Raw genomic sequence first — 17,525 nt, 5'->3', positions numbered from 1 at the left:
GTGATGTCGTGCGAGTCGCAGTGACCCGGGAGACGAGCATGTCTCAACTACACGGCTTCAACTCTATCGACACATTGTACCAAATGATGATGCAAGGGCCTGGACTCCTGTAAATCAACACGAAATGCAGTGACATCAACCAGACAAACACCACCATAAGCATCAAGCGCGTCTCCGAAAATAAGATCTCTTCTCCATATCACACCTTGAAGGCAGCGATTACAGTGAAAAAATTGGTAGCGTCTCTTTGAGTAGCGTGTCATCCTTAGTGCAGGGGCCATGCTAATCTTCTCTGTATCGTTTCAAATTGACCAAATGCCCCGAAGGGCGAGGAAAGAAAAGAGAGAAAAAAAATATACAAAAACTGGCTGGGTGGCCGAGATTAAATACCCATTTCAAAGTGGCCTGTGCACCCTTGCAAATCGGGGAGCGAGTGTGAAAGGTCTGTGCACGGGGTGGGGCCGCTGTTGGTGGTGGTGGGGGCGAATTTCGGGGTGGTTTCAGAGGTGGATGTATAATTTTGGATGTTATCCAGCATTGATTTATGAATTTCCTCTGAGGAGATATAAAAAGGTGTCCCTTTGCCCGAGAGCGAATCATCTCAAAACGTGCGGTGCAAACAGAGACAGCACTCGAGAGCTACTTGTTTGCCCAGCTATTGGCACATTGCCCCAACTTCAAAGGGACGGATGGGATGACCCCTGATTATCCTGACAGTTTGAGGGACGTCCCGCTGTTAGGGGGAGAGCTTAATTCAACGTGGCAGATGTTAACAGAGCAGCCGAGGACAGAGACACGACACAACTTGCCGGTCTCGAACCGCCGAATGTCTTCGATTACGGCGAGGCAATGAACCACAGACGCGGGGCACAACAGCACAGCCATCACGGCACAAGAAAGCGGGCACAGGGCACGACATGAGCGGTGATATCAGGGTTGTGCAAAACAAACAAGTCTTGGGAGTCTCCAGCTGGCCTAGAACGGGCGGCCAACCACCGACTGATATGCCCGTTTTTGAACTCCTGAAACATGAAGCTAAGACATAGATTGGGTATTGATGAAGCTCTGTGCCGCCCATTCGCTGAAGGCTTCTTTTTTGGGCCTCTCTTTTTTTTTTTTTTGGGTTCTCCAGAAAAAAAGTACCAACACCAAGCTGGCTTGGCCATTGTTCCCCAAGACTCGGAGTTCTTGGTTGCATTCGTACCTGCCTGCCGTGTAATTAAGACTCCGTAACTACCACCACCAAGCACGAGAGACGAACGGGACGAGAGAGAGACCCGACGCAACTAAGTAGCGGGCCGTCCCCCGTTGTGGTTTCAACTTTTTGTTGCCCCTGAATTATTCTTCAGTCACTTTTATTTCACAATCAGATTGTCCGCTTCTTTTTGGATTTCTACATTTCTTCTATTTTATCTGTGCTACTACTGTCACTTGGATACAACTGGTCAGATCTAGGCTAGACCCAGATCGCAACGTTGATCGCCCCGAAATCTGGGGTAAAGCTTCTCTTCTAGAAGGTCACCAAGACCCAGCCCAGCAGGTCAACCATGTCGGCACCTTCCCCACCACCACGGGGACCACCAGGAAGCGACACCCCCGAGCTGGCACCTACACAAGTCACCTCGCTGCTGCTAGAGCAGTATCTCTCCGCCTCCTCCCAACCAGGGCAGCAACACCCACCTCATCAACCACCTCCCCCTCAAGAGATCACCAACCCCAACAACGACATGAAACCCTCCCCCTCCCACACCATCACCCAGGAAAAACCAACCCTTTCCACCTCGACCTCAAGACAACCCTCCTCCCGCACCGCAACCGCCCAAGGCGAGGTCCTCCCAGACAATGGCGCCCTCCCCCTCCACAACAACAACAACAACCTAGGTCTCAAACTCTCCCGCACCCGCACCGCCGCCCAGGCAGTAAAACGCTCCCTCCAAATCCGTCACACGGGCGAGTCCCACCGCTCAGGAATTCACCCTTTTCACTTCCTCCGCATAGTCTACCAGTCCTCCTCCCGGGCCTCCCGCATGGTCAACTTCCTCTGGCCCGTCGTCCCCGTCGCCATCGCAGTCCGCTATGCCCTCACCCCCTCCCCAACAGCAAACCTAGTCATCTTCATCCTCGCTTACCTAGCCATGGTCCCCTGCGCGAACCTCATCGGTTTTGCCGGGCAGGAACTGTCACGGAAGTTCGCCCATGTCTGGGGGGTGTTAGTGGAGACGACGCTCGGGAGCTTGGTGGAGATTATCATGTTTATCGTCTTGATCACGAGGGAGCAGAAGGAGGGGGGGATCGATTACGTGCAGGTGATCAAGGCAGCGATATTGGGGAGTGTGCTGGCGACGATGTTGTTGTGTTTGGGGTTGTGTTTTTTTGCCGGGGGGTTGAGGAGGGAGGAGACTGGGTTTAGTGAGGCTGTTAGTGAGGCTGGGTCTGGGTTATTGCTTACTGCGTATGTCCCCCCCCCCCCTTTTTTTATTTTTATTTTTTTTCTTCACTGTTGATGGTAGACAGGGGCTAACATTTAACAATAGTGGTTTCGGCCTGGCCATCCCGACGGTTTTTCATCACAGTCTGATCAACAGCGGCAAACTCCCCGAAGAGGAGCTCATCAGCAAAACGATCGAAATCTCGCGATCGATGGCTGTCTTGCTGTTGATTGCCTACTTGATCTATGTCTTTTTCCAAGCCCACACCCACCACGGCATCTACGACGCCATCTTTGTTGCCGACGAGGCGAGGGATGAGGATAGACACAACCCAAAGTACTCGCACCACTCCAACCGGCTCACCTTGACAGAGTGCTGTCTCGCCCTGGCGGTATCCATCGCGCTCGTGACCGTTATTGCCATCACGCTGGTGGATCAGATACACAATCTTGTCACTGAGCGGCACGTTTCAGACGCGTTTGTCGGGTTGATTCTTGTGCCGCTTGTGGAAAAGGCGGCGGAGCACCTGACGGCGGTGGACGAGGCGTACGACAACCAGATGAACTTTGCACTTTCGCATGTGCTGGGAGCGACGCTGCAGACGGTCATGTTTAATGCGCCGCTGGTGGTGATTGTGGGGTGGGGGTTGGGGAAGCCGATGGGGTTGAACTTTGAGGTTTTTGACCTTGCGGTGCTGTTGTTGGCGATCTTGACGGTGGGGAACTTTTTGAGGGATCAAAAGAGTAATTATTTGGAGGGGGCGTTGTGTGTGATTGTTTATGTTGGGATTGCTGTTGCGGCGTTGTATTATCCTAATCCTCATCATGGGTCGAGTGAGGGGGTTGGGCATCATTAGGGGGGAGATGGGTGGTTGTTCTTCATGTAGGGGGGGGGGGGGGAATTGTTATAGATACCTGGCGAGGGGGTTTGAATGGGGTGTTGTTTCGGTTGCAAGACGGTATGGTTCGAGAATTCCAAAGAATGACCTGCGTTTTCAGGTCGGGCCATTGCTTGCTGGGTATGTATATCATGGAAGATGGTGGTACTCGTAGCTATTCGCTACGAGACAGACCAGTGTGATTGTCCCATGATTATCATTGCCATCCATTCGCTACCACACATGTTCCGTGTACTATGCCATATATATACCTAGGTACCTTTGAAACCATACCTTTTCCCTCCAAAACATCCAAAGAAACTACCACTCAAATACTCTGGTGACCTACACCCCCATACCAATCGTATACACCCCATCACCCTCCCCTCCTCTACCCCCTGGCAACAACAACTCGCTCAAAACCTGCACCCTCGTCCTAGCCGTTTCACTAGCCTGCTCCCCCTGGCTCATAATCTCCATAATCTCAATCATCCTCGCTGTCATAATCACTGTTAGCATCCTGTTCTCCCCACGCCCAGAGAATAAAAAACTCACCAATATCGCTCCTAGCCCTTATAAACAAAGGATCCTCCCCCATACTCCCCCCCTCCTCCCCCCTCGCCACCTCCCTCAGCACATTCCCAATACAAAAGCGCCTCCAAAAACGCCCTGTGGTTGAAAACCCACCACACCCTCGCCTCAGCCTCAAAAAGCTGAAACAAGATAAAGAAAGCCGTAATCGCATCGTGAGCCGCCTCCAACGTCCCCCTAACGTTAACAGGCACATCTGCGCTCTCCGACGCATGCACCAGCATCAAGTTGTGAAAGTAATTGCTGCACAGGAACAGCGTCTGCCTCACCACCCGCTTGTTGCTCTGCGCCATCTCCGTCAGGACCTGCGGGTCCCAATAGCGAAACACAGTTGGAAAGGTGCGGTAGACGGTCCTAAAGTCTTGCACCAGCTTAGACTTTTGGCGGACGGTGGTGCAGATGGGCACGTCCAGGGACCGAGGCGAGCAGATGGTTTCCTGGACCAGGTTGGCGAGCGTCCAGCTGGACTTGATATAGTCCGTGTCGGTCGGGTCGTCGGTGGCGATGGAGGCGTCGTCCTGCTTGAGGTCGTCGACGCTGACGTCGGTGTGGGTCGCGCTTGGCGGGAGCGATAGCAAGACCGTCAGGAAGGTGTCTTGAAGAAGCACAGCCTGCCAGACCTTGCGGCGTTGTTGTTTTTCAAAAGGGGAGGCGTCAGGGACGACTGGATGAGTGGGTTAGAAACCAAATGTTTATACACGGTGGAGGGAGCAGAAGAAATACCAATATTTGGATCTCGATGCAATCCCATCGCATACGCCTGCCTCATAAGAATCCCCCCGAACGCCCACCCATCAGAAGCGTGGTTGTCGTTGATGAGAAAGTATGTGATCAACACCATGGCCTGGATCGATCGAATGCTCGCTATGCTAAGATACGAGCTCACACGCAAGGCTTGATTACTCGCCGAAGCGTAGAACTCGGCCGTCTGCTTCCTTTCCCTGGGCGAAGTCGACGTCACAAACTGAGTGCCCAAGGCGAGCATGACGAAAATGAGCGCCACAAACGCTCCGTCGGCTTGGTCCTTCTCAGGCCGGCTCAACGACCAGAAATGCTTAGTACTCCTGTCAGTAAACAACTAGGCAAAAAGGACACACTCGAGTCCATACCTCATAGTCGGCATAAAACGTCTGCCTATGCAGCATCGGATACACCGGGTCGACACACTCAAAATACCGCGTCAGGAGAATATCCGACTGCACTTTCTCCGGCAAGACAGAGATAACCTCGGGCAAGCCCCCGTCGCAAGTCCAGTAATTAGCAAACGGGTGCTCAGATCCAATGCCAAATACATTGGACGAGCCAGGAGCCGAGTAGGGAACGTTCGAAAGCAGGCCTGTCGAAGTTGAAACCGATCCCAGCGCCTTTAGTCGATTCACGTTGAAGCCCCTATCAGCAGCGTTTGGGATCGTGGGTTTAAGCGCGTCTCCCTTCTTTTTGGGACCCTTCGTCATCCGGCGCTCGTTGGCCGCACTTCTGGTCGTTTCCCTATGCAGAGCATGAGCACGACAGGCAAGGTACGTATCAACAAGCAAAGGGGACGACTCACTCGAGTACATTGGCAACGTGGGCATATTCACACTTGGTCTGACGTTTGATACCTATGCGGAGCGTTAGCCTGGGGGTCGAGATCAGACGGCAAGTCTGTGGGCAAGTCGACAGGCAGACTTACATGCAAGGCAATGCGGTCTCCCCCTGTCACACTGGCAGTAATTGTTAGCCCGGGAACAACAGCAAGAATGGGCTCGGTTCATATCCGAGAATCTGGTGATATGTGCCAAGACCTGTCTGTGTAAGACCGCCCGCCCCCCCCCCCATGGCGAGGCCGAGATCGACTCTTCTTGATATGCAGCCCAATTAAAATTTCCCTACCTTTGTCTTTCTCCCTACGCATTCGAAACAGGACAACGTGGGCTTGTTTCGTTTCTGCTTCTTCCTCTGGTGTTCAGCAGTAGTAGGAGAGGCGCCGTCACTATCATCGTCCTCGGCAGAGGCACTGCGTGCATGCTTGACGTCCCCGGCTCCGTTGCTGTATCCATCACCGCGAACAGCTATGGAGTCCTCGGCATTGACCAGAGTAGATCTCCTTTTACGGCGATAACTGGTGCCGGCCCCGTTGCTATTACCGTTGCCGTTGTGGACGCCGGTGGACGAGGCGTAGATGGTACCGGACTCTGCCGGGCTTGGCGTTAGAGATAACTCGGAGACACCAGCCTGCCAAACAAGTGACTGCTGCTGTGTCTGTGGTGGCTGCCGTGGCCGCCTCAGTCTCGAGGCAGCATCATGATCCATTGATACAAAATTCAATGCCAAGGCAATTGACAGGCAAGGAGTTGCTTGACTGGTGAGCTCCGCCCAGACCGCGCCGAGAAACCGTCAGTGGCTCCCTTCCCCAGAAACGCCTCTGCGGATGTGGGAAATCCGGAACACGCGGGGAAACCGGTGGGAACTGTGGCACTGTGGGTGAGGAATTCCCGGGGATAGCCTGGGGACCCCGTCTGTGTCTCTGCTCTGCTCTGAAAAAAAAAAACTTGGGTGACCCGTGGACGGGAGTGGGAAAGAGGCGCGTCCGTCGGTCCTGTCCTGTCTGTTTCAGTGACCGCTACCGGGAATAAGAAGCTGCTAGCTGCAGCATGCGGATGCGCGCGGGCACTAACAGCTTAGAAAGGTGCCAAAACAGCCGTTGATGGGGAGGCACAAGCGTCTGGGCAGCGCTGGAAATAATGAGGAAACGAGAAGGCAGGGGATTTGGGGATGGGAAGAATTGGAGGGCGAATTGATGGGGAAATAAGGACGGCTCCGATGTCCACTTCCCCGCCAAACCTGCCAAAATCGAGGGGGCCGGCCGCGACGGGAGTGCATGAAGGAAGCCGTTAGTGACTTGAAGTTGGTTGCTGTCAGCGGGGCCTTGGACCGAGGGCATTTCCTTTCATCGGAGGGGAGTTAGTAAGCAGCTTTTTCCTCTTCAGCATTCCGCTACCTATTTATTTATTCCGCTATACCGTACTCCGTAGAGTCTCTAGATCTTATTGTTCTTGGTGACGACGAGATGGTACCGTATCTGTGTATATCGCCTTGGTCTTTGATGGTCATGATGTCAAACGCCACCGATGCAACGGCAACCCCAAAGAGGCGGTCCTCTAAACCAAGCGACGGCAGTTGCCCAGGTGTTGACCAAACTACTGCGAGATATAAAACTTGGTTGAGCTATATACCTCAAGCCATTGCCCTCACCCGACACTCTTGGTCATCTGTGCGGATGTTGTAAGACCTCCAACAATTCATGGGATTTTGTCGTCGGGCCAGTCGACCGAGAGCAGGAGCTCGGCATCACGGCACCGAGGTTGGGGGTTCAACCTGTATGATCACGTAATCAGAACCATGGGGGGGATAATCCATCATCCTGGATACGAGCAACTGACGGGCTATGAATCAACTGCAATTTTATAGTGTGACGTTATATGTCGCTGTGCCGCTATGATCCTAGAAGAAATGATTCTGAATATCAACATCTGAAGTTGTTACAGGAGGTAGTAACAACAACGACCGCTCAGGCCGGGCCAAAGATGAACTCTTCATAGTTCTTCCTCAGCTTCTCGACGCCCTCCTGCAGCGTCCACTTTTTGATCTCACAGATCTTTCTGCAAATGTCCTCGAGGTAGTAGTCCATATCCTCACCAGCCGTGTGCAAGTCGCTTTCGATGAGAATCCTGTCATCGGGGCAGGTCTTGACCAGCTCAGGAAACTTGTCCTTGCCGCCTGCCGTGGCAAGATTGATGACAGTCGAAAACGAAAAGTACATTGTCGCGGGCACCGCCGGATGAAGATATTGTTTCATCACTTGGACCGACCCGCTGAAAGAATGCAAACATATCCGCGGAGGGAACGGCTTCGGTTTGTACTTTTTCTGCCTCGGCTTGGCGGCTGGCGCTTGACCATTGATCTCTGCCCAAATGTCGTCTTCGTCCTCCTCTTCTTCGCTCGACGATGAAAAGTCCTCGGCGCCCTTGGCCACCATTTTCTGTTTCCGACGAGACACGACCTCTTTCTCATGACCTTTCCAAAGTGCCGAGATGGCGTCGAAGAGAACTCCGTGAGCCTGGACTCCATGAACGCTAGCAGCACGACCCAACTCGCCAGCAAGTCGCAGTTGAGCTGTGAGAATATGGGTCTGGTGTGGCATCTTGACGTGGTATGGGCTCAGGAGGCGGCCTTCTCTCCCGCCCGGAGTAAGCCCCTCGTCCCGTTCCTGTTGCTCATCCTCCTTCCAAGCAGACGGCAAACGGAAGGCTTTATCCAAACCCACCTCACCGATCAGAGCCAGCGGGTTCTCCTCCAACCGCTGCCTCGTTTCGGCCAAGAAGCCGCTCAAAGGTTTTGGGTCCGGGAGAGAAGCGACGAACTCGGCATCTGGGGAGGAAGACAACACGGCCTCGTAGTGCTTGGCTTTTTGCTCGGCCAACGATGAGCTCGACGGGTCATAGGTTCTGTTGCCGCCATTCCCCGCCGTGTCATCGAACAGCTGGTGTGAGAACCATGGGTGCCAGCCAAAGGCCGGCACGATCTTGCGTGGCGCCTCTTGACAGTCTGACGCTAGCGCGGAGCGGTCTCTGATGCCATGCTCGGCGGCAACCGATGCCACGAGGTCTTGATCTTGCGAGCGAGTGGACATGGCTGTCAAGACACGTGCGCGCATGCTGCTGATACTCTCAATGGAGGTCATGGTGTCGGTTGGGTGACAATGGGCATCGCACACCCCCAAGTCCCAGGGAAAGTCGCCGTCGTCGTCTGTGCCACTCCTCCTCTCATGGCTGCGGGATTGGCCTTCGCTTGGACCACACATTGTGTCTGCCGATGTTGGATGACTGATGTCCGGGGTCGTTTCAATCCTCTTGGGTTCAAGCTGTCAGTTGGACTCGGGTCGTGATGATGTCAAGGGTGGAATTGATCTTGACCAGCTTCCCCCACTTATAACCCTCAGGGTCTTGGCATCAGCCGCTAGGGCTGAGCGCTTCATGGACGCGAGTCAAGGCTGCTGCTGTGAGCCGTTTGCCGTCTTTTTTGATTCCATTCCCTTCGTTTATGGAGCTGGAAGGAACTTGTGTCAGTGAGGAGTTTTTTCTTGATTTTGTGGCATCCCCTGGAGTTCTGATGTTGAACTTAAAGGTACTTTGAAACATCAAGTCCCACACCTTACCGACATCTTTGATATACCTTCCTAGACAAGCCCCTCGGCTGTCAAGAGATAGCCAAACCTAATCGTGATGCTAATAATATCAAAACAGGGCCCAACGCTTTAGACTGGAAGATCTCTCCCCAAACTCTTTCTCCCTCGGCACGTTCCGCTGAATGATTTTCTTCAAAGCGTCCGAGTTTTGCAAGTGGAACACATACGATGCCAAGACGGACCCCGCCAAACCCCTGTCTTCCCATGAGCTGCGCCAGGGATTCCTGGGAATGCCCCTCCAAGCTTCCCACGGCTTGGCCTTCACATGCCCGGAGACGGGAGACAGCGTCTGAGCTGCTTCGCAGCGGAGGTCAAGGGGCAACTTGAGCCGTCGGTCGCCGTCCGGTCGTATTATTCTTTGTCTGCCCTTATCTAGCACCTGCATTCGACTTTTTTCCCCCTAACCTTAACAAGTTGCGTGTTTGGAGCGAGATAACATGCCGCTCCCCTATCGCGCCATGCATCGCCCATAATAACCAATTGTCGGCCCTCCTTCTCTCGTCCAGCTCGAGTTCTGGAGTTTCTCTCGTTTCACTCCAAGCCCATAGGAGTCATCAATTGAACAAGATGGCTCTCATCAACCCCGTACATGGCCTTGTGGTCCCCTTCCTATTCATGTTCACCCTCCCACTGGCCATATTCGCAGGCGTGACCTCCGCCCTCGCCTTTTCAGTATTGATGTTCAGGGCGGCCATCGTCTACCTCGATATCGCCCTCGCTTTCGTGCCACAGTACTTCCTGCGCGGCAAGAGCAAGTCCTCCTTATCCTCGGCAGACAGTCAACGCCGCTATTCCCGCGGTGACGGCTGGAGGACGCCGGCATCACCACTTTCCAGCGCCCGTTCCAGCTCTTCCAGCCACAGCCCCCCTTCTCCCTTCCCTCAAACAACCGGTCACCCCAACTCAGGGTACATCTCCCCCCGCCGAAAATCCAGCTACGGTTTCAGGAAACACTCCAGGCGCTCCTCCAGCCAGGTATCTATTTCCTCACCGGGGACGATCACTCCCATCCATGAAAACCAAGTTCTCAACGACATCACCACCATCACCCCAGCCACCTTTGCCGACGCAAGCCTCCCCCCGGCTACCTTTGCCGATGCAGTCCTCACCCCATCTGTCGGCTTGGACCGTGACTATGAAGGCATTGGCGGGTGGAGGCTCGACAACAACGACAGCGACTCGGACTGGACCAGCATCAACTCTCGCCTTGAACTCGCACATGAAGGACGAGCTCCCTTCACCCGCGGCCATTCCCGTTCGCATAGTGCAGGGCCGATGCCTAGCCCTAGCGGGTCCTATCTTACCCCGAGAAGCGGATCGAGGAGGGGGACGATAATGAACGATATCAACCATGACTGGCTCGCTTCAACAGGTGGGTTTGGGGCAAGGACTGCGGGGCCGACGCCGAATGCTTCGACGGTGAGGCTGAACCAGACGTTTCCAATCCCCCCACCGGCGTTCACGACGCTGGAGATGGAGTCGAGGATTAGCCATGACTTGCTGAGTCCGAGGTCGGTGAGAAAGACTCCGGCTGCCTGAGCGAGAAAGGTGTACTGTAGGTATTCTGTGTACAAACTTGAGCGTTTCCGGCGTATTTGGGTATGATCCTGGGCAATCATAGCGAGGAATTAGAACAAGGCAGAGGAATCTGAGGGTAAATAACGATGATGAAAAGCGGCATCTCTGCTCGGATTGATTGAACAGTAATTGTACAATCTTTTCTTCTTCTTTTGAGACGAAATCGTGTACATGCCATGCCCGTGGTATCAAACCCTAAACGCCTTTTCCTTTTCCACGTATTCCAACAACATCCCATCAAAGATTCTGCCAAAAGTAATTCGCATAGAAAAACCTCGAAAACCCCCCATCAATCTTGACAACATGAACATCACCCCTCTTATCATTCCTCAACACGACCCTGTTAAACTCTCCCCCCCCATCCTTCTTCCCACTCCCATCATCACTCTTCTCCAACTCCATCCCCAAACTCCTATACACCTTTAGCCTCAGCAGCACCTCATCCTCCACCCCGCCGTCCCCACCTCTTACTCCTTCAACCCCATCCCCGCCATCAACACCCTGCATCTCCAGCTCTTGGAGCCTGGCGTTCAACTCGTCCAGCTGGCCCTGCAGCCGCTCCGTTTCCATTTCGAGGTCTGAAGCCGACTTTGCGATGCGGAACTTTTGGGTGTCGAGGCGGGAGATCTCGGAGGCGTGGGCGGCGGAGGAGTGGGTGGAGGTTAGCTCGCGGTGCTGGTTGGAGAGGGTGGAGAGCTGGCGGGAGAGTTTTTTGAGGGAGGATTCGGCTTCGCGGATGCGGAGGTCGCGGGCTTGGGCGAGGGTGGAGAGGGATTCGGAGATGCGGGAGATGGCGAGGCGGTCGGGGGCGGTGTTGAAGTTTGTGATTGTGTGGCGGATTAGGAGGGAGGGGTCTTCTTCTAGGAGCATTTTGGGCTGCTTTTTGAAGGGGGCAGTGGAGGGGGGGTGATGTAGGGTTGGATTGAACAGGAGTGGTGGTGTTTGTTGAGTATTATGGCCAGACGAGACTTGAGGGTTTGTGCTGCCTGTATGATGTTTTTTGAGTGTTGTGATTGTAGTTACGATTGTACTTGTGTGCGTGGTTGCAGGCGATGGTCGTGTGTGTGGGTTGGTTGATGTGAAAAAAAAGGGATTGAATTTAATGCGCTGTCGCGTCGCAAAGCTGCCGCTGGAAAGCAATTGTTGTTCTAACGTCTTGGCATCACCACAGTGACAAGGTACTAAAACGTGGGGTTGCTCTTATCAGCTTATCGCGTCTCCGTTGTCCTACTAACGGCAAGCGGCAAGGTGCTTCGTCATCGATCACTTGGGCACCCGTGTGGGCACACACCAAGGAAAGGGTCCGAGCTTCAGCCGCCGCCTGCAGCCAAAGCGCAGAACAGAGCAGAACAAGAACAAGGCTTTTTGAAAGGTAGAAACCGGCCGCATTCAACAACCTTCTTCTCAATCCTGTCCGACCCTGCCAGAAACAGACTGACTCGGAAGCTATTCTTTGGGCAGAGTTTTGCCCACCATGACACAATTACCATGTAGGTTTTCTTATGGGCCGAGAGTGACCTGACGCCGCAGTGGATAGCTGAGGTAGCTAACAGCCATGCTTCCAGATGCTATCGATGCCGAAACGTAAGCTTGTACGAGAACATGAAGTGCTTGAAAACAGATATTGACTATAGGAAAACAGCCCTCTGAGCCCATCAGAGCTCGGAGTGCTCAGGGCACAGTATGAGAAGGAGGGCGAGATGGTGGGAGTGCAAACAAAGTTCAACTATGCCTGGGTGCGCATCTCGGCTCACGAGAAAACTAAATGGTGTTCTAATACAGTAAACAGGGCCTTGTCAAGTCGAACGTACGCTCTGAGCAACACCTCGGCGTGATGCTCCTCTCAGAAATCTTCCGAACGTCCCCAGAACGCCGTCGCGAGTGCCTCTACTATCTCGCTCTCGGAAACTACAAGCTCGGCAACTACGGCGAGGCGCGAAGATACAACGACCTCCTTATCGAAAAGGAACCTGCCAACCTTCAAGCTTCGAATTTGCGCACGTTGATCGACGACAAGGTGGCCAAGGAAGGGTTGATGGGCGTGGCCATCGTGAGCGGGGTGGCAGTTGCCGCGGGTATTATTGGAGGTGTGCTGCTCAGAAACCTGGGGAGGAAGAGATAACCTATGACTATGACTTTGAAACGATAACGACAGCAAGGGCGGAGACACACCTGTATTTGTATTCTTGAGACGACGAGCTTGTGTAATTTGGGATACGGGTTTACCTGGGGTTCTCTGATAGGTACTACCGGGTAATGAGCGTGACAAAGCGATGCCACTGTTCAAATGGGAGCCTTTGATTCTTTCTGCCTGAGGTGTGGCTGGGGTTGAGCCTGGGGTTGGGGGCAGCATATGTGCAAAATAGGGGATATCCTGAGGCTGAAACTGTGTTTGCCGAACACCCGACATTTTCAATGCTTCAAAGAGGACGAGTTGGGCATATTGAAGTGACGATCTGGCTGCAGGAACAACCTAGAGAGAGACATCGGAACACGCTGGGTTTCGGCACTTCCCAGCCAGCCTTACTTACCCCTCAGTTACTTTGCAGCACATCAAGGTAGAATAGTCACTGTACATTGGGTTTGGCAGTACTCAGAGTAGCAATAGAGCGATTCGCTGGGACAGATTATTCCCCTCGTTTTGCGCCAGCCATTGGGCATATCCGACCTGTCGCTGGGATGAAATGCAATGTATGTCACCTTGAAGTAGGTAGCCCCTCTGAACAGCAAGCATCGGGCTCCAGTTATCGATATGAGAAAATACCCTTATAACTTGGAACCTGTGGCTCTTGTCTTTTCATCAATCTTCTCGCCTTTTCATCTTACGTCTCCCCTTGCCACGACCTGACTGTTCATAATCTGTGGCAATCAGGACAAGTTGCTGCTGCCCAAGCTACCTACCTATTTCAAGTCGGTTCGCGCTAAGGATGATATGGGGTCATTTGATACCCGTTGGTACCTGGAAGAGCTTCTCAGTCATCATCATACATTATCGAGCTGATTACGACCTGGAACCTATTTTAGACCCCTGTCTACCCTACTACCCACCTCGACCTTTACACCTACAATCGCTCTACCTCCACTTTTAACATCAACGACATCAGAAGAGCAAGGAGATCGAAACCTAAAAGCTCCAAGAAGGCCCCTATAAACCACACACAAAGCAGTCTTGCAGCAACAAGGGCAACTCGGTGATTCCATCGGCCGACCGAGCGCCCAGGAAGCAAGCTAATCGGGGAGCTGACGGCAGTTGCATCATTGCTTGAGCTTCCATTTCCTTCCGCCGTTGACGCCCCACTTCCCGGGTCCCCCATACCTAACATCAAGGTTCTCGCCTTCGCCGGTTGTCTTTCTGCTTCCGCAGAAGAGCGACCGTTTGCAAGGAACGCGGTCGCCTTTTTATTTCTCTTTTAACAAACTTCCCGAGACAGCACAGCAGCCGACAAGCTGGCTTCCCGACGTCCTCCTCCTCCGCCACCTCGTCGTATAACCGCGGGCGAGATCATCAGAGGGCTCACTGACGTTGTCGCTGCTCTACAACGAACCCAGCACCAGTTGCAGTCGCAGTCACGCCCCCCCCCGCCGTTTCAACGGCCAGCCATGGCGTCATTCGGAATGGGACCGCCCCGACGCCACCTGGATGCCAACGCCGGCAGAGAGGTGGTGTATTGTCATTCCTGCGCGCACGAGTGGTATAGTGACGAGCAGCCGCCGAGACTGGAGCCCGAGTGCCCGAGATGTCATAGTGAGATTGTAGAGATTGTGAGTCGCCCTGATAGTGGTTTTGTTCGATCGATCGAAGCTGACATTTTTGACATAGGTCGAGCCAGGAGAGAGCGACCCTCGTATCGAAGCTGGTGGCCTTGGCCTCGGTGGTGGTGGCTCCGGCTCTTATTTTCGCCGCAATGCTGCTGGCGAGGACTCGGACCCCGAAGAAGACGATATAGAGAATCATCTCCCCGGCGGCCCTGCTAGAAGCCCGTTCGGACGAGGTTTGTTCCCGCCGTCACCTGGTGCGCCAGATGGGGATAACAATCGACCTGGCGATGAGGTGTTTAACCGTTTCTTCGAGCTTATTATGCACGATCTGGGCGGCGGTAGACACGTTCGCGAGAGCCAGGGTGCTAACAACAATCCCGGCGCCGGCGCCGCCCCATCACCACCACAGCCGGGAAGACACGTTCACTCGGCGACATTTACATTTGTCTCGGGACCAGGAGTGAGGCCAGACCAGCCGCCTCCCATTCTGCCTCTCTTTGGACCGTATGCTAGATCCCACCCTCGCCATCCCTATCATCGTCATCATCATTCTGGACCACATCGCACCGTGACGTTTGTAACAGGGGGCAATTTTGCTGACGGTGATCCACTCAACAGGATGTTGGCTCACGTTATGGGCGTTCCTGATGTGGGCGGCCCTCAGGAGCAAGGTCAGCCCGGAAATAGAGCAGCTGGGCCCCCTCCGATGGGTGGTGGTGTGTTTGGGCTGCAGCAGTTGCTTTCGACTATCATGAACCCAGCCGCGGCGGTTCATGGCGATGCTGTGTTCACCCAGGAAGCGCTCGATAGAATCATCACACAGCTCATGGAGAATTCTCCTCAGACGAACGCTGCCCCGCCGGCTTCCGAGACTGCGATTGCGAGTTTGGAGAGGAAGAAAGTCGATGCCGAGCTGCTTGGGCCGGAGGGCAAAGCCGAGTGCACGATTTGCATCGACGAATTCAAGATGGGCGACGAGGTGACGGTGTTGCCGTGTAGCCACTGGTACCACGGCGAGTGTGTCGTCCTCTGGCTCAAAGAGCACAATACCTGCCCTATCTGCCGAAAGCCGATTGAGAACCGAGAAGAGAACAACGCTGGTGACAACAGCAGCAGCGGTCAGCGGTCACCTGGTGCCGATCAGGCGGCTTCTTCGTCATCACATGCGCAACAGCCTCGGCAATCTTCGAACGAGGGCGCGCGAGTGTTTGCGACCTTTTCTCCACGAGTCACTGCTCCCAGACCAGTGGAAGAAGGAGTGTCGGGTTCTTCGACTGGCTATCAAATTCCGACGTTGTTTAGCAGCTACACCTCGCGGGTTAGGACGCCGCAGGAGAACCAGGAACGACTTGAACGTATGGCTGGAGGTGGTGGTGGTCAGCGCCGTAGCTCGGCTTCCCCGCCCGGGGCCTGGCCTGAGGATGATACTGCCGAGCCTAGGTCATCTAGGCAGAGGAGTCCGTCGAGGCCGAGGGATGAGAACTGGGGTGGGAATAACAGCGGGAGCGGCACTCCGGGGGAGAGTAACAGACGGAGTTACTTTTCGAGCTTTACGTCTGCTGGACGGGATCAACAGCAGCAGCAGCAGCAGCAGCAGAGGGAGGGGTCGTCGTCTTCGAACAACAATAACAACGGTGGCAATGGTGGGAGTAGTAGTAGTAGTAGTGGTGGTGGTGGTGGTGGTATTGCTTCATGGATTAGAGATCACTGGACTAGGGACCGAGGCAATGGGAATGGGAATGGGAATGGGAATGGGGGACGACGGTGAGGGGGGAGAGGGAGGGGGGGTCTTGAGTAATGTTTATGGCGACTATGACTTTATAATCGTGCGGTTGGGTCAAGGTGGAGAGAGACGAGCTCTCGCTCAAGGATTTATTCAGCAACAGGAGGAACAGCAACAACAACTTTTAGTACATGCTCCTTGTCTTTGGGTTTTGGGGTGGGGGGGTATTTATGGTTGATGATTGGTTAGGGTCGGTCTGTCGGTCGGCGTAGGGAGTTTGGGATTTTTTTTTTTGTCGGACTACTTACTACTAAGGGACTTGAAGGTTCATTGATGGGAAAGGGAGACAGAGGGTGATGATAAGATCATGGCATGCAAACTTTGTACTTGTACCTCTTTTGCTAAGGGTTGGGGATTCACATCCTATTGCGAACTTTCAACGGGGCATTGTGGGACAGCACATCATGGCATATCATCATATCACCTGTTAGACTTCTAGCTGCACATGCAATTGGAGATTGGCATGGAGATATGGGAATGGGGCAGGCAGGCGAGGAGGGTTTTTTGAGGCGTTGGTAGTCAGGGATGTAGGGTATATATGTAGAAGTTTGTAGGTGGTGGTGAATGAAGAGTGCAAACCGATTGATACTGCGTAGATTGTGGTCGCCTGACAAGTACTAGTCGGACTGTAGATGTGGAAGGTGCAGGTTAACTCTTATTGTGAAAAGGAAGAAAAGATAGACCGGTAAACGACTTATAGTTGAAGAAGTAGCGGACGAGGCTGTAGCTTACTGTGATATCACCACGGTAGGTAGGTAGGTGGGAAATGAGGGGTTAGGTTCTTTTGGAGGGGGGAGGCCTCGTAAGCTCTTTTGATCTATACCGTGCAAGTTGGTGCGGTAGGGGTTTTGATTGGGTGTGGGAAAGTTGGTGGTGGGGGAGGGAGGGGGGGGTTTGTCGTTTGTCCTGAATGGGATAGCAGGGAGTTCGCAACATGGTCTTTGCGATGTATTCAAGAATTGGGATGTTTCTCTTTTTCTGGAGCAGTCTTTTGTTTTTTGGGAGCTATTGTTTTGTAATTTCTCGTGGTGGCGTGTTGTCGAGGACACGGTTTTTCGAAACCTTTGACTCGAGAAGCTGAAGTGAATCGACGGATGTTTGGGAGAACAGGTTTGGTTTGGTTCATCTATCCTCGGACTTGGACTGTACACTGCCGACCAACCGCATTTCGAAGTGTTGCTGAGCTGCCTTTTTTGAAGGTTGGGACGGGGAGAGAGAGAGAGAGAGATAGGGAAAAGTGGTTGCCTGATAACCTACCTAGCTGCCTTGCCATTCTCCTCT

At 53.6% G+C, this 17,525-nt stretch overlaps 7 protein-coding genes across 7 annotated transcripts, besides 1 other annotated feature; 4 read left to right on the top strand and 3 right to left on the bottom strand.

Moving 5' to 3' along the window:
• Positions 1 to 228: 228 nt before the first annotated feature.
• Positions 229 to 329: a sequence feature (Similar to U6 spliceosomal RNA (RFAM RF00026) (Erpin+Blast+Yass: E=8.5e-07);~snRNA).
• A 1,218-nt stretch (positions 330 to 1,547) lies between these two features.
• On the top strand, positions 1,548 to 3,285 carry PODANS_3_4020 (uncharacterized protein; the record flags this gene model as incomplete). The annotated part of the gene is made up of 2 exons (XM_001909152.1): positions 1,548 to 2,452; positions 2,535 to 3,285. 2 exons carry the CDS (start codon positions 1,548 to 1,550, stop codon positions 3,283 to 3,285), a joined length of 1,656 nt encoding a protein of 551 aa, XP_001909187.1.
• Positions 3,286 to 3,872: 587 nt separating this feature from the next.
• PODANS_3_4010 (uncharacterized protein) lies at positions 3,873 to 6,189 on the bottom strand (the record flags this gene model as incomplete). Its single annotated transcript, XM_001909151.1, has 6 exons — positions 3,873 to 4,561; positions 4,621 to 4,951; positions 5,007 to 5,373; positions 5,447 to 5,498; positions 5,570 to 5,600; positions 5,770 to 6,189. 6 exons carry the CDS (start codon positions 6,187 to 6,189, stop codon positions 3,873 to 3,875), a joined length of 1,890 nt encoding a protein of 629 aa, XP_001909186.1.
• A 1,258-nt stretch (positions 6,190 to 7,447) lies between these two features.
• On the bottom strand, positions 7,448 to 8,740 carry PODANS_3_4000 (uncharacterized protein; the record flags this gene model as incomplete). Its single annotated transcript, XM_001909150.1, has 1 exon — positions 7,448 to 8,740. One exon carries the CDS (start codon positions 8,738 to 8,740, stop codon positions 7,448 to 7,450), a length of 1,293 nt encoding a protein of 430 aa, XP_001909185.1.
• A 951-nt stretch (positions 8,741 to 9,691) lies between these two features.
• Positions 9,692 to 10,663, top strand: PODANS_3_3990 (uncharacterized protein; the record flags this gene model as incomplete). Its single annotated transcript, XM_001909149.1, has 1 exon — positions 9,692 to 10,663. One exon carries the CDS (start codon positions 9,692 to 9,694, stop codon positions 10,661 to 10,663), a length of 972 nt encoding a protein of 323 aa, XP_001909184.1.
• A 276-nt stretch (positions 10,664 to 10,939) lies between these two features.
• Positions 10,940 to 11,572, bottom strand: PODANS_3_3980 (uncharacterized protein; the record flags this gene model as incomplete). The annotated part of the gene is made up of 1 exon (XM_001909148.1): positions 10,940 to 11,572. One exon carries the CDS (start codon positions 11,570 to 11,572, stop codon positions 10,940 to 10,942), a length of 633 nt encoding a protein of 210 aa, XP_001909183.1.
• Positions 11,573 to 12,176: 604 nt separating this feature from the next.
• PODANS_3_3970 (uncharacterized protein) lies at positions 12,177 to 12,824 on the top strand (the record flags this gene model as incomplete). Its single annotated transcript, XM_001909147.1, has 4 exons — positions 12,177 to 12,192; positions 12,268 to 12,286; positions 12,345 to 12,438; positions 12,492 to 12,824. 4 exons carry the CDS (start codon positions 12,177 to 12,179, stop codon positions 12,822 to 12,824), a joined length of 462 nt encoding a protein of 153 aa, XP_001909182.1.
• A 1,478-nt stretch (positions 12,825 to 14,302) lies between these two features.
• PODANS_3_3960 (uncharacterized protein) lies at positions 14,303 to 16,229 on the top strand (the record flags this gene model as incomplete). Its single annotated transcript, XM_001909146.1, has 2 exons — positions 14,303 to 14,464; positions 14,523 to 16,229. 2 exons carry the CDS (start codon positions 14,303 to 14,305, stop codon positions 16,227 to 16,229), a joined length of 1,869 nt encoding a protein of 622 aa, XP_001909181.1.
• Between the last annotated feature and the right edge of the window lie 1,296 nt (positions 16,230 to 17,525).

This window comes from Podospora anserina, chromosome 3, assembly GCF_000226545.1.
Source record: "Podospora anserina S mat+ genomic DNA chromosome 3, supercontig 2".
Classification (NCBI taxonomy): Eukaryota; Fungi; Ascomycota; class Sordariomycetes; order Sordariales; family Podosporaceae; genus Podospora; species Podospora anserina.
This window is presented reverse-complemented; position numbering and strand designations above follow the sequence as displayed.